Source organism: Syngnathoides biaculeatus, chromosome 10 (genome assembly GCF_019802595.1).
Source record: "Syngnathoides biaculeatus isolate LvHL_M chromosome 10, ASM1980259v1, whole genome shotgun sequence".
Lineage (NCBI taxonomy): Eukaryota > Metazoa > Chordata > Actinopteri > Syngnathiformes > Syngnathidae > Syngnathoides > Syngnathoides biaculeatus.
This window is the reverse complement of record NC_084649.1, coordinates 14,693,795-14,710,314: the sequence shown is the minus strand read 5'-3', so window position 1 is coordinate 14,710,314 and position 16,520 is coordinate 14,693,795. Positions and strand designations below refer to the sequence as shown.

The 16,520-nt window shown below is 43.0% G+C and overlaps 1 protein-coding gene across 3 annotated transcripts in view; it reads left to right on the top strand.

Annotated features, from left to right (window-relative positions):
* Window positions 1-16,520, top strand: part of LOC133507888 (sodium-coupled neutral amino acid transporter 3-like) — a 39,313-nt gene that overhangs the window by 3,142 nt on the left and 19,651 nt on the right. The window contains exons 2-6 of one of the 3 annotated variants that reach the window (XM_061833432.1): window positions 10,198-10,243; window positions 10,629-10,859; window positions 11,384-11,416; window positions 12,421-12,514; window positions 12,615-12,730. In XM_061833432.1, the coding sequence (XP_061689416.1) occupies window positions 10,723-10,859; window positions 11,384-11,416; window positions 12,421-12,514; window positions 12,615-12,730 (380 nt within the window). In that variant the 5' untranslated portion in view covers window positions 10,198-10,243; window positions 10,629-10,722. The remainder of the gene's footprint in view (window positions 1-10,197; window positions 10,244-10,628; window positions 10,860-11,383; window positions 11,417-12,420; window positions 12,515-12,614; window positions 12,731-16,520) is intronic. The other 2 variants (XM_061833430.1, XM_061833433.1) reach the window with 2 other exon arrangements.

Genomic DNA, 16,520 nt, shown 5'->3' with positions numbered 1-16,520 from the left:
CAAACAACATTTGCACTCACAATCACACCTAGGGGCAATTAAGAGTGTCCAATTAATGTTGCATGTTTTCGGGATGTGGGAGGAAACCGGAGTGCACGGAGCAAACCCACGCAGGCATGGGGAGAACATACAAACTCCTCACAGGGCGGGCCGGAATTGAACCCGGGTCCTCAGAACTGTGAGGCCAACACTTTCCAGTTGTGCCGCCAGCCGCTACAATTATTGTAAATAGTGTCTTACAGTGACACGTCACCTGTCCACCAACGTGCTGAGAAGGCCAACTTCAAAGTAAAAGCTTCATATATTAGTACAATGGACAAAGTGCCAGAGATTTCAGACACAGGTGGGGAAAAATGGAAGAAAATTATGGACTTGATTCCCCTTTACAAGTGCCATATTTCTGCGTGTCGCAAATTGGTCCATTTGTCTCGTTCTTCCAGCCCAAACTCATCCAAGCATGGCTTTACAGAACAAGCTTTGGAGCACAAAAGGATCTTCCCAAACTGTTCCCACAAAAGTTGGAAGCATCCAGTCATCCGAATAGTCTTGCTATGATGAAGGTTTAAAATTCATCAGGAAATAAGAGGTCTACTGTATTTCAACTCCTGAATGATTGAGAGGTATTCATATCAATACTATGGCAATATAGCATCATGGAGCCTTTTCATGGCGTGCTGCCTAATTAATGAATAGATAGCAATAGCGCAGGGGAGCATTATTGAGCACGCCCGGTGGCCATCAATAAACAGTAGAATGACTCCTCATCAGTCTTGGGGTCTTCCATGTGACAATCAGCAGTGGAACACGGTGCTCACACAATGTCCAAGTTGTGCTTCTAGCCGGATGAATCCATTTGCCCGCACCATGCGTCCTTTCTTTTGCTCCCATCCCGTGCGATGATGGGAGAGGCAGATGCCAACAGAGGGTGGCACTTTGTTGTGGGGGCACATGACTGCGTGAGGAGAGGCTCTGGTATTATACAACAGTTGGCAGATTCCAAGCTTTTCTTATTGTCGGGGCCATTATCTGGGCATACGCTTTCCTCTGCGGTCGTGTCACTGCTCTCCTTTGTACTCGCTTGCTGCTCGCATTGCTTTTGTCTCCACAGTGCCAACTAACTTCACTCCGATGACGATCCGGAGGAAACAAAGTCGTTTATCTGGGTGTTTACGTAATCAAACACAAACCTGATATAATCTACGAAGCCATAGTTTATTTTGTTGTATACACTGGTTTATTGTACTGTCTGCCATTTAGTGGAAAAACATTTAATTGTTCTGTTTTTCACTATAAATCGCTGGCATAGACAGCATTATTTGTAGCAAATAAATGATAATTTTAAGGCCAATGAGATGAAATTGGATAATTTCTCATGGTACGTCTGATAATCTCGCTCTGATTCAGTGTGATTTTTCAAATAAAAAGCAACTACCGGTCCTTCATTTTTATGTCTCCCCTTGATTTACCAGCCTAATCTAATACAGCAGCCTCTTGAAACTTAATTGGTTCAGCAGTTTAAATTTTTAAATCCTTATTATAGGATCCTACGGAACACAAAAAAGTTGGGATGAGCTTTAATTTTATTCATAATCAACATTTAAAAAAATTACACTTATTTAACTCAATTTATCTACATATTTTGATGAACAACCACTTCAAAAAATGAAACTGGACTACAAATCATCAGGCAACATTTTATTGTTAAACACTGGGGACGACCCCCTTGGTTGAATGTCTGCCTCAGAAATAACCATAGCTAATTGCAGCGGTAGTGAGGCTATGTTTTAGTAAGCAATCAGATAATTCTCCCAAAGAGACTGAGAAAACCTGACAAATTTACATTCCAATTGTAAATTGGAGCATAGAAGTAGAAGACGGTGCCCAGGGGTTTGAATTTGTGCTGCTTCAAAGTAACGTCTTAGCTACACCTCCACAAGTTGCATCGTTGCTCGTCAACAAAATATTACAGACAATCCCAAGGCCTGATCCATCCATCCATCCGTCTGTCCATCCATTTTCCGAGCCGCTTATCCTCACAAGGGTCACGTGAGTGCTGGAGTCCATCCCAGCTCTTATTGGGAAGGAGTCAGGGCACACCCTGAACTGTTTGCCAGCTAATCACAGGGCACATCTAGACAAACAGGTGAACTCCCAATCACACCTCGGGGCAATTTACAGTGTCCAATTAATGTTGCATGTTTTTGAGATGTGGGAGGAAACAGGAGTGCCCGGAGGAAACCCACACAGGCACGGGGAGTACAGGCAAACTCTACACAGGGTGGTCCAGGATCGAACCCGGGACCTCAGAACTGTGAGGCCATCGCTTTAGCAGCTGATTCACCGTGCTGCTTCAAAGTAACTTCTTAGCTAAACCTCCATAAGGTGCATCATTTCCCGTCAACAAAATAGTACTGATAATCCTAAGGCCTGATCCTGAATGTTTATTTACTCTCATAGTCTCCCGGAATATGCATGTGTATGTTTTGTCATCATGTCTATTAATATGCATGATAACCCTAAGTGAAAAATCACAAAAAACACACAGATGGTGAATTTGATGCCACTCTCAAGTGTTTACTACTGTAATATCAGGCAGCTGGTGCCTTCATTGGCACATGCAGCAGCACTTAAAAACGGCTTTGTAACACGCCGCGGGGTTAAAGTGAGGTTATTCACTCCCCCAGAGCTATTTTTGTCCACAAGCAAGGACGTATGGAATGGCCCGAGAGGTTTCACCCTAATTTCCCGCGAGATGCTTCCAAATCCGATCATCCAGACCATCCAACGTCTCCGGCTCCGACCCAGTATTTTGCAATCAAATATCGCCTGATAGATCTATTCAGTAAAATGGTGAGCATGTTTAATCTCTTGATCTGCAGAAAATCTCTTTCTGATCACAGGCCGGAAGGGATGGTGAGGAATTTGCGTTCGTTGTACCATTCAGAAAAGTAAGATTTTTTTTTTTTTTATTACATTGACAGAAGTTTACAGACTGTGATTTAGACTCAAAAATTAAAATCATCTTCCTTGACAAAAAGATCCTGTGAAAACGTCAAGTCGTAGGGTCTTGTGATTTATAAAGTTGCGCATTTCTCATTCCCTGTGAAAAAAAGAAAAACAAACACACACATGCATATGAATGACGACGGATGAATCAGAGTGCAACGTGGCAGTGTGTTCAGGTATCACTTTAGGAATAACAATCAACAAAACTGCTCTGGAAGCTGACGTCTCTCAGGACAAAGCTTGCGTCAGAGCGGGCCAAATCCAGGGCTCCGCTTGTGCTGGCAAAGTGAGGTGACGATTCGGAACAGGGCTCAAGTAAACATAGCCTCGCTTGTTGCCATGAAAAGACTCATTTACTACTCCCACAAAGACCACCGCAATGTGCGATTTACTCACCCTTGGATTGCAGTCATAAAACAACTGCGGATTATCAGATGCGTTTGCAATATTACTCATTTTCATCACCCGGTTCATGTTTTTTGGAAAGTTGTTCAACGGTCATATTTTATGTCTTTTAAAGACTTTTGCTGCACAATCCGACAGCTGACAAAGATTTATCCTCATCCCGCCAGTCGATGCGTTCTGCAAAGGTCTATGACGCATTTAGAAAGGAAAAACGCCAGAGAGAAAGAGAGTGAGGGAGAGAGAGAAGCCTTTAGCTTTTTTTTCTATCGAGAATTAATTATCTTGGCAAGACGTTCCTGCAGATGTGCACATATTTGGGCTTGTCAGATAATTTGCTGCGTGAGGAATTTGAATTTTATCACGTATACATAGTGTAACTGCTAAGAAATGACTTTTCTCGTGTCCTTGAGTATATTTTGGGACCAGAGTGTTGCCAGATACCGTGGTGTCTTGAGATAAGAGTGACTTGACTTCTGAGTTTTTCCAAGATACGAGCTGTCACTCAGGCATGAGTGCTGTATGGGGACAGTGAACACAACTCACTTAACAATATGCAGCAGTTTGGCATATGGTGAGCAACTCTTCAGAAAAGAGACTTCAAGCTGTTTAATGTCACTTCCAGTAGATGTTTATTGTCAAGCTAAAGATAAACAAAGGGGAATTACATCCATCCAGCCATTTTATTTTCCGCTTATCCTCACAAGGGTCGCGGGGAGTGCTGGACCTTATCCCAGCTGTCAACGGGCAGGAGGCGGGGTACACCAATCGCAGGGCACATAGAGACCAACAGTCACACTCACAATCACACCGAGGGACAATTTAGAGTGTCCAATTAATGTTGCATGTTTTTGGGATGTGGGAGAAAACCCCCACAAGCACGGGGAGAACATTCAAACTCCACACAGGCGGGGCCAGAATTGTACCCGGGTCGTCAGAACTGTGAGGCCAACGCTTTACCAGCTGATTCGCCGCGCCGCCAGGGAATTATATGTGTATGTAAAACAACTTTGTCTTAATGCTCCCGCATATGTGCCAAGGTGTGATGGAATGCACCATTGACTGGCCAATAATAATTAATTACTCCATAGTAACTGTGTTATGACGCTTTCAGTGACAGATATATATGGGCACAAATGCTGCAGCAACACATGTAGTCAGACAATAACGCAGTCCTCAATAGCATACGTTCTTTATCCTTTGGGAAGTACAACTAAAACTGTTGTGGCTATCGAGTCACTAAAAGTAGTGAGGAGTCTTACTAATTTGGGTCTGTATGACAGTATTATTCTGCCCACAATGGCCAAGGTGGTCAGAGTACACCCTGAACTGGTCACCAACCAATCGCGGGGCACATAAACAAACCACCATTCACACTCACTTTCACACCTGTGGACAATTTAGAGTCATCAATCAACCTAACAGGCATGGAGGAAATCGCAGTACCCGGAGAAAACCCATGCATGCACGCAAAGAACATGCAAACTCCACACAGGCAAGGCCAGATTTGAACAAGGGGCCTCAGAACTGATATGTTCTTTTAAGTACAATATTATAGAGTGGTATTTTCCTTATTCCCAAAATTTTGGGGGCAGAGTCTGGAATAGATTAATGGGAATGGAACGGATTAACAGCATTTCAATTCATTCCAGTGGGCAAAAATATTTGAGATACAAGTGTCTTGCGTGACGAGCATGGTTCTGGAATAAAGAAAGCCCCAATCTCATGGCCCCACTGCTTGGTCAAAATCATTCCTAAGTAAAAGATGTAAAATGGTCCCATTATGTACTTCTAATTATCTTTACTATAGGCATGTTCCGGCAAGCAGTACAGTTCGGTTCAGTACACTACACCCTGAAGTGTTTAGTGCCAGCACCACAGGTATTTAGCTTATAGCGGCATGAGCTTTCCAAATAGCATGACATCATCGGACAAGGACACATGGCAACAGCAGTGATTTCAACAAAGAAGAAAAAGATGACATAATATTTTGTCATGTGTGACCAAACGTCTTTAACACCCCCCCCCACACAGTTTATGACAAGGCACTTTTGTTTTGCAGCCTCTTTAATGATAACACTAACGCTAAAGTCTAAGAAATAAAACAGGGCTTCATTTTTTACACAAGTGATTTCCAGCCACTTACGAGACATCAAATTCACTTTTAAATTATGATTCATTTGCCACAAACTTTCTTCAGCTATTTATGTAATATAGTGATAGAACCATTCTAAATCCAGTATGTGGCAAAAGATGCTAAATTAAGATGTGTATTCACTTTTTATTACACTTTTGTTTTGATGGTGTGGTGGCTTGTGATATTTTTCTCAGAGCATAATTTTTTAATGTAAAATGTGCTGTAAAGGGGGAATTTGCATTGTTAAAACAACTAGCATGAGTTGAATGCAGTTTCAATCCACTATGAAGTCCAAACCCCACTTGAGTTTCTGACCAAAGCCAAGAGCCTCTCTAAGGTGCATAAGACTGTACATGTATAACTTGCATTGCAAACAAGCCAATGTCGACGTTGCTGCTACGATAGTTGCGTGACTTATTTGTAACGGAGCGTTATCATAACTCCTAGGGCTCTATTTTTTTGTAGACAGCGCAGCTCCGGTTGAGTATATAAACGTGCACATCTTGATTTTCGTACACACGCAAGACGTGCATTTGCCAATTTGGTAGACCAGTCTGCGCCAAGCTGGCCCATATTGGCAATGTGAGGTTGTGCCCTTGGAGATGTGCTCAGTAGTGAAACTTTAGTATCAGAAAGTCCATATTGACTAACACCTACTAGGACCACATCTCAGTCTTGGGGTAGCTGAATGAATGCAGTTTTAGTAAATTTGGTTGCGGTACATGCAAGCAGACAGACGTGCACCTGGTGGATGACAATATTTCAACATCAGATACGGTACCCTCTGAATTATTGCAGAAATCGATTCATCAAATTTATTATAAAGGTTATCACCAGCTCATTCTGTATTTAAAATAGTGTAACCACAAATGTTTAATGCTCCAGTCACGCATGGATTTCTTCATCAGTGCAGTACTGGATTTGTGCTGTTCACGAAAATAGACCTCTAAATGTTACTTGTTTGAAGTTTGACTTTTTTGGAATGCAAAACCAAGTGAAAAGCTCAAAGAGGTGGTAAACGTACCAGTCAGGCAGAAATATTGCTAACGTGCTGCTTCTGAGCTCCATCCACCTCTGAAAAGCAACTCCGATGGTTACCTTTGTTTTCTCTTGTGATCTGTCCAGTGTCTTCTTTTTGTCACTTCTTCAGTATGCTTCTGTTTGCTACTCTTACGGATAGTTCTTGGCAAAGTGAACATTCTGTCATTGAGCAAAGCTCCCGAAGCTCAGGGTAACAGGTCTGCATGGATGTTGTCCCTATGACCGTGCTTGCAAGCGCCCCAGTGAATGACTGACACCTCATCAGTCACCCCTCGTGCCTCTGACGGGTTCTTTTGCCTCAGATGCAGTATTTTCCAAGAAATAAAATTGTCATGGCCGGTCTCTGTTCTGGTTGTACCGGTCCCCGATGCGGCCCCCATGTGCCGCAATCAGCAGAGGCGCACACCTGCGCCTCATCTCAAGCAATCACGTCTGATACATATAGGACCACACGTACGGTCGGGCCTTTGCCAGATCGTTGGCTTATGCCTCTTTCTTGCAATTTCCTGATCCTGTTCTTGCTCTCTCGTGTTCCGACTCCTGCCTGCCTAGTGACCTGCCTCATACGCCTGGCTATTCCATTACTGCTACTTCCGTGGACTGCCCGTTTGGTTCTCGACACCGGACTGAATAAAGATGCTTCCCAAACTGTCGTGATCCTGCCGGTCCTAGCCCTGGCTGTGCAGATCCCCGATACACCTGCAGTCATCAGGAGGCGCACACCAGCGCCTCATCCCCAATAATCACCTGCAGTACTTATAGGTCCCAGCGGACAGTCTGGCTTTGCCAGATCGTTCCCATTGATGCCTTGTTCCCGCACTTCCTCGACTCTGATCTCGACTCTCGGCGTACCGACCCCTGCCTGTCTCCTGACCTACCCCGTAAGCCTGACGTCATTATCACTGCTGCTCTTGTGGACTGCCTGCCTGGTTACCGACTCTGGACTGAATAAAGATATTTCCCGAACTGCCTCCACGTTTCCATAGTCGTGCATTTGGGTCCAACTCTGCGTTCTGGTTATGACACAAACTGCCTTTGCGACTCCCGATGCATTTGGGTTCAACCCCGTGTTCTGGTCGTGACATAAAATTAGAGGTGTAGTGCCGTTATTTCAGGTTTTTTTTTTGTATATCAATCACTCAGAAAAGTTTCAAATCATCAAACCAATTTTAGTATCAATCAGAGACAACCTAAGGAATTGAATAATCTGTTTTTTTGTTTTGTTTTGCTGTTTAATGGCTCCCCAGCAACTTTGATGCACGTTCTACTTACTTCAGATGCCTCTCGTTCCAACTGGGTAGGCATGCACTTGTGAACAAGTGATATTGTTTCATTTTGTTCGGTATCAGAATGATTGTAGGAGCGATGACTCCCACCAATCACCTCTGTTGTTTGTATCTGTGCTGCTGAGGCCATTGAGATGGTGCCCTTGTAGCTGGACAGCCCATGGTCCATTGTCCTTGAATGGCCTCTCCTGACTCTTTCTCGAGATTTGCAGACCCCGTGAGTGGCAGCCGGGTTCTGTGCAGCGATTTGTCGAACGTGAGGGGCCATCGCTGCCGTCAGCAGTTCTGCTACAGCTGCACACAAATAAAGGACCGTGGCATTTGCTGAATCCAAGGTGACGTCTTTTCAATTAGTGCTTCTTTTTTTCCTCCAAAAACTTTCGAGTGGCCCAGCAAACTACAGCCAAGGGGGCCCCGGCGGTATAATGATGCCCTTGGCACAATAGTACCACTGTTACCCAACCTGTTCCCAGGAAACGACACAACATGCGCCATTGTGCACTGTGCTTTGCTGCCCAACCACGTTGCCCGGGTTTAGCCACAGACACGGAGATGCCCGGCTGAGCGGCGAAGCGCAAGGCATCGTGGTTGGTAAGGCAGCTTCACAGGCGTGATAGATGAAGTCTAGGTGTATTCACCTGTCACTGTGGGATAATATTACAAAAAGCTACATTAGAGGGAAAGCTGTGAGGCGGAAGAACCCTGGGGCGGATAGCAAAGACGGCCGAGCGGTTGCCAGGAATGATCCGAGAGAAAACCCCTGCATTGTTGCATCGTTGACCGCTCCTCAATAAACAAAGGGACCGAGAGAAATGTCAAGCAAAACAAAAAAAAAAAAAAAGACAGCTGAAACCGGCCAGTAGCTGGTCCGAGCTGGTTCTCGTTTATATCGGCGCGTCATTTGTGTGTGTGTGTGTGGCACCCAGCGTGGTCTCCTTTTTAGCCTTCAGGGGTGTTTATGCAGCAAAGGCGCAAGGGATGATTCGGTGCCAGCCAGCTTGGGGGGGGGGGGCTTTACTCTGGACCGTCAAGAAGAAACGTCACAGGCGCCTTTCTGAGCCAGGCGGTCATCTAAGACTGCACCGCACGATTCTTAGGAAATAGCCAAGTGTGTCACACTTAACGTCCGCTGGCCCTGACCTGTTGGTTGATACGTCAGCTATGATTCGAATTTGTCAAAATAACTTTTCATTTCTGTACTTTGCCCACTACTGTATTTACTGCTCCCTTTTTTTTATTTCACTATTGTCCCAGATAGACCTGTTATGAAAAGAAAATCCAGAAATCTCACTCCTCATGGATCATAATGTGATCTGAGAAAGTTGAATACAATCCATTCTGTGTTGCTGATTGACTTTAGAGTCGCTATTCTTTCAAAATAAAAGGTTAATCATAGTGAGTTTCTAATAGTTTCCATTATAAAACCTTTATTAAACCACCAGACAATAGACGATCAAACATACAGGTAAACATACCTGTCGTGCAAGTAGAATTAGAAGCAAATCAATCACTTAGCCGAGATCATCCACTGTACAGTAGGTTGCATTCAGTCAGTATTAATTGCAAATTGTGATTACCTTATTAATTATCACCTGTACATTACAAAATAACAACATGATTAATAAGGGAGGGAAGCACGTGGCTCATTTGTTTGTACGTCTACATCAGGGGTGTCAAACTCATTTTTGTCACGTGTCACGTTGTACTTGCGGTTTCCCTCAAATGGCCGTTATGGCCGTGAAACGATAAAAATCTTTAACCGCCTCATCATATTTACACATTAAATTTATGAGCTTATTTTGGAATCAGAAATCAAGGGTAATGGGTTTTTCCAACTATTGTTGTTTGGTAACACAAAAATGCTTGTCATAGCTCAATGTTATCATCTATGGTATGACAATTTGAAATTTCGGTACAGATTTGAACAAAAAAATCATGGAAGTTGATACACATGATTTGCCTCCGCGGGCCACATAAAATAATTCGGCGGGCCAGATCTGGCCCCCGGGCATTGAGTTTGACACCTGTGGTCTGCATCAAAGTTCTGGAATGAAATCGCAATTTGGAACTTCTCTCCGTGCACTTGTGTGGACTTTCATTCATTTTAAAACATCTAAAATGGTGTGAATGTGAGTATGAATGGATATTGGAGTGTATGGTTCTTGTGTTCGACTGCCAACTAGTTTAGGGTGTACACAGCATCTTGCTCAAAATCACCTGAGAGACGCCATCTCACCTGCAATGTTTTTTTAAAAAAAATCAGCAGGTGGGTAATTTAATTCTTCAAATTTGATTTGAGTTATTTTGTTGTTTCATTTCATCTAGGTGGCACGGTGCGGTGGTTGAAAAGGGTTGGCCTCACAGTTCTGAGGTACAAGGTTCAATCCCGGCCCCGCGTGTGTGGAGTTTGCATGTTCTCACCGTGCCTGCATGGGTTTTCTCCGGCCACTCCGGTTTCTTCCCACATCCCAAAAACATGCAACAATTGGACACTAAATTGCCCATAGGTGTGATTGTTAGTGTGGCTGTTTGTCCTGATGTGCCCTGCGATTGGCTGGCAACCAGTTCAGGGTGTACCCCGCCTCCTGCCCGTTGACAGCTGGGATAGGCTCCAGCACTTCCCGTGACCCTCGTGAGGATAAGTGACTAAGAAAATGGATGGATGGATGAATTTCATTTATGTACTATAACATTTCACTATAGCTCCCATCTGTTGATAAAATATGTTCATAATGTTCATCTTTTCCCTTCCACAGATCCCCAGGGGGGAGTAAAAGCTTATTCCCCTTTGCACAAAGCTGCAATTGAAGCCACTTTTGCTTTCATAGCCACGAAGGCATAAGAGAAGACATGAGTGAGGACAAGCCAGTCGAGGGTGGGGAGTCGGCCCCCTCAGAGATGAATGCCATTCCTAACGGGAAAGGTCACGACGCGGTAGACGAGACGACTGCATCATCCAAAACATCACCCGTGGACGACGGGCCAAAGTGAGTGCGTCATAACACTTTATGTTGGGATTAGTATTTCCTTGGTTGGAATCCTTTAAACTTGACGATGTGACAAAACTTCAAAACACATTTACTTGAAAGCGAATATCCAACATGTTTACGATTCATTCATAGATAGCGTGGCCACAGTGTTGGATAATGATGTGATTATCCCTACGGCCGAGTCACTATAGTAACTGTCCCATAACTGGAGAGTTCATTGCCCAATCCTTGGAATAACAGGGAATGTGACGTAACTGCTCGGTGTAAGTAGCTTTAAGCAAGACACTGACTTCCTCATTACACACCGATTGAAAAACAGTGAGTGCGGCGTAATTGAGCTAAAAGCCTAATTATCCCGTCCCTGTTGCCTGGCAGTCATATTGCAACGTGTAATAGCTGTCCCTCCTTCCGTCATAGACAATCCTGTCATCGTATGGTTGTTGTTATTGTGTTATGACTGAGTATCATCTTCTAATTGTGCACTCGTTGGGTGATGGATGGCCTCTCCACGGTGCTTGTAGGGAAACAGTATCCAACAGTGTCCAGAATGTTGGGTACGTCTCTGCTAATGATTTCATTTGTTTCCTGTCAATGTTAGCAGGATCAATATCGCTATAAGGTGCCTTGACGAGCTTCCCCATTTCACACTTTCGATCTTTTAGCTATAGATTAGCTGCAAGTAGACCATGTACATGCAAACTGCAAAATATGTGACACAGGCTGGACATTTTTGGCTATTTTTGGCATTTAATGGATACAAGGTGAACCTTCACTTTAATCAAATCGATAAAATTAGCAAGCTGACATTGTACTATTTACCAAATTAATTTTGATTTCTTAAACATTCTTGTATCAATTGATATTTTACAAAAACAGAATGGTTGCGTTAAACGTAACATCCATTTTCTTAAAGGGACGGCCACCCCATGAAGTCAGGTACACTACATGGCAAGGTCAGGGACACGTCCAAAACGTTCAATATTAACTTATAGACAATGAAAATGATGTTAACGCATTCGAGGGCAGCGCCCCATTTTTGGGACATCATGATTTTCACGCATTATATCCTTCAGTATATCAAAATATTTAAGTGTTTTAATCTGAAACCCATAATTTGGTGTCAGGAGAGGATAACTCATCGGTCAAAGTTAGCACGGAGTTTTTTCCCTTTCCTTCCTGACCGAACATGAATGCTTCATGTTATCATATAACTTAACCATAAATGAAAAATAACTGTTATTTCCTTGATTGTGGCCTGTTAGGAGACTTTTATCTCAATAAGGCAAAAAATTGCCACCCTGCACATGAATGGGTTAATTTGTACATAGTGTGCAGAGTAGCCAAAAGCATGTACATCTAATAATAAAAAAATACACTAGGTATTATACTGGTATAAGAAGAACTCGGCAATCGTTATTCAGTGACATATTCTAGATGACTGTTTCTGATCAGGACACTAAAGGCACTTTGTGGTAATATTGACGTAGCAACAGTTAACGTCACTTGGCTTGTATTCGTGATGCAAAATGTTTTCTTTTTTTTTTTCTCATCACTCAAGTCCTAACCCAACCGAGAACACAGAGGCCAACCAGGCCGAAGGTCAGGAGTGCCTATCAGGTGCTGACAGCAGCAAAAGAACGCGATTTACTGATGTAAGTACTGTATTGAAGTATTGTAAGTAAGTACTGTAATATGTATATATGATACATGCATGGAATAGTGACAGGTTCTCCACTGCTGCTTTGGTTACAGTTTGAAGGAAAAACATCATTTGGGATGTCCGTCTTCAACCTGGGCAACGCAATCATGGGAAGTGGCATCCTCGGACTGGCGTACGCAATGGCCAACACGGGAGTCGTTCTCTTTTTGTAAGTTGTTTGAAAATACACTCAAACTTGTACACTTGATTGCATTCTGTTCATTTTTATACTGCACATCCAATTTCGATAATGCTTGTCCTTACCGGGGTTAGATGGAGTGCACGGTTAGCTTCACACTTATGGAGCATTTGGTTTGCAGGCATCTTTTGGAGCTGTGGGTTGAACTAGGGAGAAAATCCACACAAGTACAGGGAAAACATGCAAACTCCACTCAGGAGAACATGCAATATGTGGTAACCATTATTTCAATGTGCTTCCATTGTTCTAATGAAAATATGAAAAAAAAAAAAAAACTACTGGAGGTCACTGATGGTGGAGTGGTCCATTCGCCTGATTTTGGTGCAAGCAGCGTGGTTTCATTTCCCACTCAGAGATGGCATTTCTATGTTCTATGCGACTGAGTGGTGACCAATTTAGGGAGTAGTCCAGTTTTCGCGGAAATCAAGCTGGGATAGGATCCAGCGCGTCGTGACCCTGACCAGGAGAAGCGGTGTTGAAATTATTATGACATGACAAGACAGCGCTTGTCTTTTTTGGGATATATGGTGAGCACAGAAACAACGAAGGGTGGGTTGGGGTGGGGGGAGAGCCTGTGGTGAGAAGGTGAGAAGCTTCACATGAAGTGGAAGCAGCTCACTTTCTGTGGGAAAATGTATTATTTTCTTCCGTTTTAGATTATTTTTTACTTATTGCTGCTTTAGTCAATGGTGGAACGGTGGAGCAGCTGGAAAGCCTGGCCTCACAGTTCTGAGGTCCCGGGTTCGATCCCGGACCCACCTGTGTAGAGTTTGACTGTTCTCCCCATGCCAGGGTGGGTTTTCCCCGGGCACTCCGGTTACCTCCTACATCCCAAAAACATGCAACGTTAATTGGACACTCTAAATTGCCCCAAGGTGTGATTGTGAGTGCGACTGTTGTCTGTCTCGATGTGCCCTGCGATTGGCTGACAACCAGTTCAGGGTGTACCCTGCCTCCTGCCTGTTGACAGCTGGGATAAGCTCCAGCACTCTTTGTGACCCTTGTGAGAATAAGCGGCGAAGAAAATGGATGGATGGATGGATGCTTTAGTCAGGATTTATGCAATGTGGACAGGTTTCCTACGTGGCAATAAGTGTATTTTTTATTTGATTTCTTGGTTCTGCTAATCATTTTTTTCCTCTTTTCCATTACCTGTCAACCTTTTTTTTGTGGTGACATTATGAAAAAGGAAATACAAAAGTGCTTTTCTCCAAATTTCAATTTGAAAATGTTGACACTCATACATTTGACTTTTGAGATCCCACTATATTTATTTCAGCGATGTTGTCTGACTCATTTTCATAATGGTAATTGTTTTTCCAAGTCACATCTGTCCATAAATAATTCCCAATTGAACTTTAACAGCCTCCTATTAAGCAGCCCAATGATGTGATACCTCTTCGAATGGTACTCTGGAGAGTAAATTCCTCTTTCTGCTAAATGTATGGCTTCCACATTTTAATGTGGAAGAGTAGCGCTGATTCCCTACAGTGTGTGTATGCGCCCCATGTGTGAGGGGGTTTAACGTCCTTAAGCTTCTGCAGCGTCAGAGTCAATTCCTCAGCAGGTCCCAAGTACATAAAAAAAAAGTTGGTTTTACCGGCTTCTCTTTTAAAGTTATATTAGCTGCGTTTGTCACATTGCCCTGAAGTGGGCAGTGAGAGGCATCAATGGTCATCTATGAAACACTCAGTCAGACTTTGGAGACTTTTGAGGATGTTTTTGTTCTTATCCTAAGAAGTGTATTGAATCCTTGAAGTCATGTGCTAATGAGTGTTCCATTCCCAACGAAGGCAGGGACAAATGGGAATGGTTATAGATACTGTAATTACCGGTAAGTCATGCAAGGTTCTACTACACCTGTATGTACATTTGTTCATAAAAGTTGTCAGCCATGAGCACAGAGGATTTATGGAAGTGGGTAAGGAATTGAGCCATCTTTCTGTCTGTTCTTCTACAAAAAGTCATAATAAGCGTGGCATTATTTCTAAGCAATATTGTAGCTATGAAAAGCATTTTTTAATCTCATCTCACCTTAAATTATTACATGACATAATTCAAAGTGTTTTTCAAAGAAGTCATGTCTAGAAGATTTGCCCTCGTGTTACAAAAAGCTTCTTATATTGAGCTGAGTTGTGTGATCTTGAATTTTTCACTTTTTGAACTGAATGAACCCCGTACGCTTGCGTGTAGTTGCGTGTGTGTGTGTATAAGTGGGGGTGTGTGCGTGTGCGTGTGTATGTCTGTGTGTGTGTGTGTGTGTGTGTGTGTGTGTGTGTGGTGGTGGTAGTGTTGGTGAGGCAGTTTTTAGACTCTTGGCCAGTGGTTCACACAGCTGACTTTTACACTACTGGCATGGGCTCGATTTCAGGGCAATGCCCCATTCACATGTGCTCAACCATTGACTGGAGACTAGTTCAGGGTGTATTATGCTTTTCACCTTTAGTCAACTGGGAAAGCCTCCAGTCCCACTACCAACTTTGAGCAGGATAAAATGTGAAGAGAATAAAGGCGGGAAGAAAACTGTCCCAAAGTTTATGCTCTATACGATAGCTTAGTTCAGATAAAATATGTAGTTTTGACTGGGAACAACTCAAGATCTGCACCTTAACACATGCTCCTTCAGTTACAATATGTGTACTGTAAAAATATATTAGAAAGCTCATCTATGCTTTTATCTCAAGTAGACTTGACTACTGTAATGGTCTTCTGACTGGACTTCCAAAAAAGAGTATTAATCAGCTGCAGCTCATTCAGAATGCTGCAGCTCGCGTTCTGACAAAAACAAAGCGGTCAGAGCACATAACTCCAATCCCAAAGTCCTTGCACTGGCTTCCAGTCAGCTTTAGAATAGATTTTAAAGTTCTGCTACTGGTCTATAAATCACTAAATGATTTAGGTTCTGAATACATGAAAGAAATGTTTACGGAATACAAACCCAGTAGAGGTCAAATAGTGGAGCAAACAAAGAGTCCAAAGCAAACGTGGTGAAGCAGCATTTAGCTATTATGCTGCACACAAATGGAAGAAGTTGCCAACGGAGGTGAGGTCAGCACCAAGTGGGGATGTTTTTAAATCCAGGGTGAAAACTCTTTTTTTTCTCATGCTTTTTAGAATATACCCACTTTTTGATCACATTACTTGCACTGTATGCGGTTTTAACTGTCTCTTTTTTAAAAAAAAATATTTTGTTTTTTCATTTTTATTGTTTTTATCCCATTTTAAATGTTTTATCTCTTTGTTTTCAAATGGCTTTAATCGTGTAAAGCACATCGAGTTACCTCGTGCATGAAATGCGCTATACAAATAAATTTGATTAGCTTTAGATTATTTCCTTGATTTGTAACATGGACTTTTATGCTGTATTGTAATGATTCAACCAACCAAACAAACAAACAAAATATTGGCTGCTTCAGAGGTTTCGGCACGTCCGTGGCTAAGGCCGAGTGTAGAATGCAGCGTGGTTGAAAACTGTGAGCGGCACTACACTGTGTGACTTTGTGAGATTGTCAGCAGATCTGTCCTCCCACTGCCACTCGACTGACTAAATCCCCCACCTCAAGGCGGCCCGGCATTCTTCCGCAGTGACCCACATTGGGATAGAAACTGCTAATTCCCTGAGCACCAGTAAGATTTTTCGCAGTTTGTTCAAGAAGTTGATTTTGGCATTACTGTGAACCATCCATCCACCTGTTATCCTGTTCAGAATGTTGGGCAAAGGGAGAATATTCTCGCGGCATTTGTTGTTTCATGCGGCAGA